Source organism: Castanea sativa, chromosome 3 (genome assembly GCF_040712315.1).
Source record: "Castanea sativa cultivar Marrone di Chiusa Pesio chromosome 3, ASM4071231v1".
In the NCBI taxonomy this organism is placed as follows: Eukaryota; Viridiplantae; Streptophyta; class Magnoliopsida; order Fagales; family Fagaceae; genus Castanea; species Castanea sativa.
Window position 1 is genome coordinate 56064830 of NC_134015.1, and position 7930 is coordinate 56072759.

The 7930-nt window shown below is 34.6% G+C and overlaps 1 protein-coding gene and 1 non-coding gene across 2 annotated transcripts; one reads left to right on the forward strand and one right to left on the reverse strand.

Moving 5' to 3' along the window:
* Nucleotides 1-211: 211 nt before the first annotated feature.
* Nucleotides 212-6974, reverse strand: LOC142629786 (mitotic checkpoint protein BUB3.3). Its single transcript, XM_075803821.1, has 10 exons — nt 6775-6974; nt 6546-6679; nt 4661-4743; nt 4025-4276; nt 3656-3728; nt 2722-2802; nt 2569-2650; nt 1983-2083; nt 1048-1159; nt 212-707 (listed from the first exon to the last, which is right to left on the reverse strand). The coding sequence occupies exons 1-9, from the start codon at nt 6871-6873 to the stop codon at nt 1075-1077; spliced, it is 990 nt and encodes a 329-aa protein (XP_075659936.1). The 5' UTR covers nt 6874-6974; the 3' UTR covers nt 212-707; nt 1048-1074.
* Nucleotides 6975-7147: 173 nt separating this feature from the next.
* Nucleotides 7148-7219, forward strand: TRNAW-CCA (transfer RNA tryptophan (anticodon CCA)). Its single transcript has one exon. It is a non-coding gene; the product is annotated as a tRNA-Trp (tRNA).
* Nucleotides 7220-7930: the final 711 nt, after the last annotated feature.

The window sequence follows — 7930 nt, forward strand, 5'->3', positions numbered from 1 at the left end:
CAGGCCAGGGACCAAGAATATTTAGTTAATTGTGGTTACAAATTTTCACAAACCAAAGAGCTTATGGATTGGTTAGGATGTTCTACTCATAGTCAAAAGATTATACTATATATTTCATTCCTGAAATTCAGCAAGGGGGTGTCATTATTTAAAAATTCAGCTCATAAGCAGATCAAAAGTAATAGTCAAGCTGCTGAGAACCATAAAAATTGGAAATTTTCTCAAGTGTTTCCACTATGTTTAAAAAAAAAAAAAATTGTCAATCAACATGATCTCAAATGGTACAACCTCAAGAATAGGGTGGCAATAGAGGTATGAGTTATCTAAATGGGAAATGCACCCCAAGTGGTATCTATGACAAGAAAGTTACATAAACAATTAAACGACATTCTACAATACAAAGCAATTACATAACCAATTACATTACATTCTACAACATGTGCAATTCCTACCTTTTAGCTACTTCTCTTTCATCTGGCTGTGGATTATAATTAGTATCACAAAAATGACTCCACCAAGAGTAGCATTACCTCACCCTCAGGTAGAGAGAGCCTTGCTTTCTTCAAAAGGAAGCCATCAAGAGACAAAGATATTGTTACACTTTGTCATGCAAAGTTAGCAGCAGTTGGATTGGAGTGCAAAAGGCTTGAATTCCAGGGTCCAAGATATTTTAAGTGAGTCTGGTTCAACCTATTAGTGTGGCCCTTCTGGAATTTCATAAAAATAAAGGGATAATGTAAGTAAACTTAGCCAATCTAACAAGGGGTTGTATACTTATATGTCACTTTCTTTTCCTTACTTCTTTAGTTTTTGTTTGTAGGGCGGAGAGGTTGACAATTGGAAAGTTAAATTCTCTTAAATCATGGTTTTAAAAAGAAAAATGATCAAACAGTGAATCAGGTACCAGTAAGAACAGAATAACAAAGGTTGCAGGATTTAAAACAATGGGACAATTAAGCATGGTGGCCAGGAAGCTATAGAGTAACTTTGACATAAACAAACAATAGTTATAAAGTCCATGATATTGCTATAGATGTGGATCATTACCTTCATTGCATAGTGTACCAAGTACTGTCAATTCCTACTCGAACTTCCAGCAGACACTGATCTAATGCAGCTGTCATCGATTTTGTAAATGAATACTTGAGGAGGCTCTTCTCTGTCACAGTCAAAGTTCACAAAAAATATTAATCACTTGAGGCAAGATCGCAAAGCACAACGTTTTCACTTTTCATGTTGGTTACTCTTGCATGTTACTTCAAATATACTTGTCATTTAAATTATGAAGCAATGCAATATGCACTAAAAGTAGTAAACCAGGATACTCAGGGATAAATAATCTGGATCAGTGACCAAAAAAGAGAGGACCAATTGAGACAGTTTGAGATGTTTAAAAAAACCATATGACAGCAGCAAATAGATGTGTATTACTTCAAGTTGAAGTGTTTAGAAAGGCAGATATAAGATGAAATGAATTAGAAAGGAAAGAACAAATCCATGATATAGATCAGGATGGATCAAGGTGTTTAGTACAAAATGCTGATTAGACACATCAGAATGTGCAGCCTTCAAGTGTATATAATGGAAAATTTAAGCTTCAACGGTTCAACCTCAAGCACCATAGCTGGTCAAATTATGAAGGGAAAGAGACTTTACGGCAGCAGCAATATTTGTACAAACATTGCATCAGATACAGCTACAACACCCCTTCTCTGCATATCCTCTTTTTTCCACATTTTTTTTTTCACTCGCTACCCACTTCTTTAACAGTCATAAATCATAATCTATGGCTTGTAAGTGCTTCATGACTGTAAAGAATGCTAAGACATCAATACAAACATTCAAAACCTAGTATAACAAGCAATATGAAAGTTTTGAATGACTAAGAAATGACAAGAAGATAATGATATGCTGGTATATACCAAGGTTTCAGATGTAGTAGAACAAAATAAAAGGTAAATGTTAACAGAAGAACAACTGACATTTCTTCAGCTTCTTGGTAAGTGTAGCTTGATGCAACAGCCAAAAGTTGTCCATCATGGTTGTACGATAAGGATGCCACACTATTTGGGAGCCTAGGCAACTGAAAGTAAAAAAGGATTAGACTGATATAAAATATTGACATATATTAGGAGTAAAAGTACATCAGAGTCGAAGGAGGTATATCAAGATTATAATTGGCACCTGCAAACATGTAGGTATGAGAGAATGACAATATATAATTACTTGCTTCCTTGTGACCAGGAGGCAAACTGCTCTGTAAAACTTGTAAAAAGATTATATTAAAATTTTAAATCTAGAGTGGGTACTGCTGGGTCTCCTGATGGGATTTATCAGGCTGTTTTCATTACCATATGCATTGCCAATCGAAGGATATTATAAGGAATAAATTTTATAAAATAATACCCTAATTATATGCAAATTCATATGGTAAAGTATGTGACTTGTTATGCTAAATTGCTGATTCTCTAAAAATTACATGAACACAAGTAATTTAGCAAAACATAAACTACATTCACATCAAGTAGCAGTAAGTGGAAGTTCTATTAGAATAGAATGAAATAATACCCCAAAAAGTCTTCTCTTGCTTCGAGCGTCCCATGCAGTTACATAACCCTCATTATCACCAGTAACAAAAGCACCACAGATGCTAAAAAAAAACATAAAATCAGTAAATCTTCAAATTCTAAGACGGTAAGCTATAAATAGGAATACACTTACAGTGGATTGAAAACAATGTCATTCACCGATGCTAGATGATATCTTCCATCCTTTGATTTTGGATGACAACGGAACATGTAACTGTAATAGAATTTGATACAGCATTTTGTTAGAAAGTTTGATAACAAAGAATTATGCTACACACCCAAAAAGCTTTCTTTCTAGTTCAGGAATACAAAATAACTTGTATGCTCAAGACTTGAACTTTAAGACATATTCTGAGATCTGAAAGCAAACTCATACAATAAAAATCTCTCTATGGCATAGTTATAGTTCTGTATTTCTACCAGTTAGTGAAATTATCCTGCATTTAGTTGACAAACACTTGGTTACATGGAAATCAGAAATTGTTCATCAAATTGGATCTTGAGTAATTCAGACAGTAAATAATATTACACATCCTTTCTTTCCTGCAACTTCTAAGCAATGAAACTGAGCACTAAGAAGTACAGTGCCATTGTAATTCAGAACACAGAAATAAAGTTTTTTTTTTTTTTTTTGATAAGAGAACACAGAAATAAAGTATATATAGAGCATTTGACAGTGAAGCTTCTCAAGTTTTGCGTATGAAACTCAGATAAGCACCTGATGATCATATTAATCCGTCACATTTTGCAGAAGCGATATTAATACTTGAGGTAAAATCTCAGGGCTATAAAATTTTGAATTATGGAAAGAGAATTTTTATACTACCAGAAGAAAGCTGGCTAAATGTAGTAGACTAAAAGGAGACCATATTCTAAGTTTCAGACTCTTAGCAAGCAAGCAAGTTCATCATATGCTCTAAGTAATAAAAAATAATTAATTAAAATGAAAATATTGGTCTTCCAGTTGCAATTTGAAAAAAGTAAAGCATATCACTTCCAGTTGAAATTTTTGAAAGAAGTAAAGCATATAACTTACAGAACTGAAGCACTATAATCTGAAAACCGACCTAATGTCATTTGGATTGGATGGATAGGGCATCTCCACTGCTACTCGTCCATCCACTGATCCAACTGCGTATCCTGCAGCAAACAACCCTACTTTAGAAATGTCTAAAAGGTATCATATTGGTGTGGTTGTAAAGTGGATCTAGAAGGGAATCCAGAAAACTTGGTAACCTTAGGCATTGTAAACCCTGAATTATTTTTTTTTTTTATAAAGAAGGATATGAGGTGTATGCAAATATTCAGTTAGCTGAGATAAATATACCAGTATTTGGTACTTTTGACAGTGACATTGCTTTCCATTGAAGCTGTCTCCAGCCACAGTAACTACATGATTTACAACAAAAAAAAGAAGCTAATTACTGTAATAATACCTTTAGAATAAGGAATCGAGCTGACACATCTAATTCGAATGTTCAACTGTGACTCTTTCGATTGTACCAATTTGTCCAACTTACGCAAGTCATACTCGTGTATTGATGATCCAATGGCTACCAAAAAGTTCAATCCAAAGAGTGACATGGAATCCACCTCTGCACCTAGGTTTCTCAAATACTCAATAGCCTTCGCCGTCCGCATGTCCCAGAATAGTATCTTCTTGTCCAAGCCAGCAGAGATTACTTGACCTACAGTGACCATTAAAAAAGGGATAAGCAACACCGAAGAAGTGATAGATTGAATGATACTACAGGCTTTTCTCATGTCTCACAACCAAGCCACCCATTTAACTTACACTGTTGCCCTTTATATTCCAAGAAATGGAATTAAACACGGGTTGAACCATCCCATAAATAAAGCCACTCCTTTATAACAAGTCTTACATAAATGCAAGAGAAAGCACGTACAAAAATACGTCTTTGAGAAACCGGAAAAGAAAAATGACTTATTCAACACTAAAAATCACCTAGCAAAATGCTGAAAATTTCCAAGATTGATGGCAAATTAGAACAGTAACTGAAAAACATGTAAAGTTCAAATATTCCATGACCGAAGTTCTGATAGTAGCTTACCTGTCTCATCAGAATATCCAATACTCGTTGCTATATCATCATGATTTCCAATTGTATCATTAATTCCTGAATGCAAGTCATACCTAAAAACAATTTGCCCCAGAATGAGTCCACACATAATGTCTAACCAGCATAACTTTCAATACAACTCAACAATGTAGCGAATTTTTTTTTTTTTTTTAAATCTAGTGTGCATTTGGCTCATTTTGCTACTATTCATAAGTTCCACTGCACTTTTTAGTATTATTCATAGATTTCACTGTACTATTTCAGCTAATTTTTACCTTTTATCTACTGTACTTTTAGCAAAAAGTTTTCAGTTTCAACAAAATAAACAGATCACAAATAAACCCCTAATGTGATACTTAAAAATGCAGTACAACATTATAGAAAGATAAGGTAACTAACAAACATGAAAAGTAAATGTAGAACAGAATGGCGTTTGGGAATCCCATCAGCCCACATGATAATAAATGACATTAATCAATAAGAAAAGACAGAGTCTGCAAATTACTCACACTCATATATAGTAAGCAGATAGATGCTACTAGCCAAGACTAATGAGGCATGTGTATGAAAGGCCATATAATTTTCACCAAAGATAACTAAGTTACACTAAAGATATGCTAGGTGGTCACAAGTGTGATTGGCAGGTACTCTCCAAGAATGGTGGATGAGTTTAATTGATAAAATTCCATCATGTCTTCTCGTCACATTTCACCACCCTAATTCACTTCCATTTTTCGTGAAATACTCTCTTATTCAACATACATACGTATATATGTGAAGTTTCCTAAAACATGAAAAAGGTGACAATAGAGGCATCAAGACCCTATAAATAAAATCCCCTTTATTTATTTATTTATATATTCTACAAAGATAATCAATAGTGTATTAATCTTTTTCCTAATTTGAGTACAAAGAATTCAACCAAAACGCCATCCATACTCTTATTACTATTTTTCTTTATATTGATCTTTGGATGAAATTAACCAGTGCACCCAGTGTACTACCAATAATTATGCCATGCATCTGACATAGGCAACATTCCCTCACAACTTATGAACTCTTACAGATGTGACCACCTATATGTTGTGACTTGTGAGAGAGAGAAACTATAACATACCAAATGCATGAGATACCCTCTATATCTATACATACTACACCTTATGTATTAGGTATATGCAGTATCTCTCTCACATTATGTAGGCCCTACCTAGCTAATAGCCGAGATACCACCTCTACATGTAAATCCAAGAACCCACATTTATGTGAAAGGAAGGTATATAATAGACGGTGCCCCAAATAATTTAATTGATCCACTGAGTCCTACTCCTATCCCAAACATCTGTGCCCTAATGTATAATATAAACTAAATTTAAATTAAAATAAAATAAAATTTCCTTAGTGTGCATTTGGGAATTGTTAAAAAAAGTTTTGCTTTTTATTCTTTTTGAAACCGCCTTTTGACTTAAATCTTTTGCAAATTATCTAGGTTTTAGCTTTTTGTAACACAATTAAAGGAAGTACGGACACAGGTATGGTTACGACATAGTAATACAAGCAATTTCTAGAAAATTATAACATGAAATGACCTATACAACATGGTTACGACACCTTAAATGAAGTGTACGTGCTTTCTAGCAAAAAAGTTACCAAAAAAAACTATATTCTTTTGAAAAATAAGCAAATACACTACCAGAAATAAGCAATTGGCAATTTGGCGTAATTTAATCAACACCACTAAGTACTAAATAAAACACAAATAAATAAAACTCACCAAAATTAAACACACCATTAACAAGTTTTTTTTTTTTTTTTTTTGTGAAGTGAATTTCAAAGTAATAAATGAACTTTTAATGCCAAAAATTAAAACCAAAAGCACCTTCTAACGGAGCCATCGGAGGCAGCGGCGAAAGCAACAGACTCGTCGTTGTGGAAACAACAATCTAGAAGCGCAGCCTCGCACGGAGCTTCTAATCTTAGCGCAGATCCAACGGCGTCGTATAATCGAAGACTCTACTCCACACATACACACAGAAAAAACGCAATTATTTCAATTTACAAGCACCAAAAAAATTCACGAAAGAATGAGAAAACAGTGTAATACTCACAGAGTCCCAAGAAGAAATAAGGAGGTTGTTGGATTTCGGAGCGAATCGGATTCTGGAAATGGCGTCTCGGATTTCCAAACCGGTTGTTGTTCCGTTCATTTTTTTTATCGGAACAGTGAACTCGGTGGTCGGTGCTCTGTGGAAATTGAATCTCAGCCGTTGGATCAGGAAAGAGTAGGTGAAATGAAAATCGGAGGTTTTTGAAAGAAGATGAATGAATGAATGAAAGAGAAAGACAATAGGGAAAAAGTTCCCGCTCAATGTGGAATTATCGAAAAATCAAAATCAAAATCGGGTTTGAATTACGAAATTGTCCTCGATTGATGTTGTTTTATACTTTAATATTTATTGTTGGTGAATTGAAATAACAAGTGGATCCGTGGCGCAATGGTAGCGCGTCTGACTCCAGATCAGAAGGTTGCGTGTTCGATTCACGTCGGGTTCAATTCCCTTCTTTTTTTCTAATTTTTATATCATTTGGGCTTGGGCTTGGGATATTATAGTGATGGGCTAGGCAGTAATGGACTACAAAGGCTCTTTAGAATGAAAGTAAATACCAACACACCATGATACGAGGCCTCAAAACCCATGAAAAATGTGTGTTTTTATTTTTTATTTTTAGAGCGTTGATTTTGATTGGTTGCATTCTACAAATTTTGGTTCCCTAATTCACTTCCGCATTTTGTTTTGTTTTCTTTATTCTTTTTTAAGTTGGAACTACAGATTAATACAGGCCATGGGTGCTTGTCAAGTTCCAATTTGGGCCTAATTGACTGTCTTATCCTCAAGGAAGATACCCGTACAAAAACAACCAAAGGATTATAAATTCTATATCATTCAACCAAAGTGTGTTTCCCATGAATCATTAAGACACTGGTAGCTCCATAGCCTAGCACCGGAGAGTAGTGGTGGAATGCTAATATGGTTATTTTACGTAGTATCATTTGTTGAATTTTGATACCACGTACATACGACTAACGTAGTATCATTTGATTCTAAATTCTTTTTCCTCTCCAACACCCTCCCCGTTTTGTGACCAGCTACATGAAATTATACCTTAACTTGCTACGGGTTCATCCCCTGACTATATGCAAAAAGTGCCACACTTTATTGGTCCACAGCTTTTCAGCAAATGGGAGACAGACCATAGTCAATG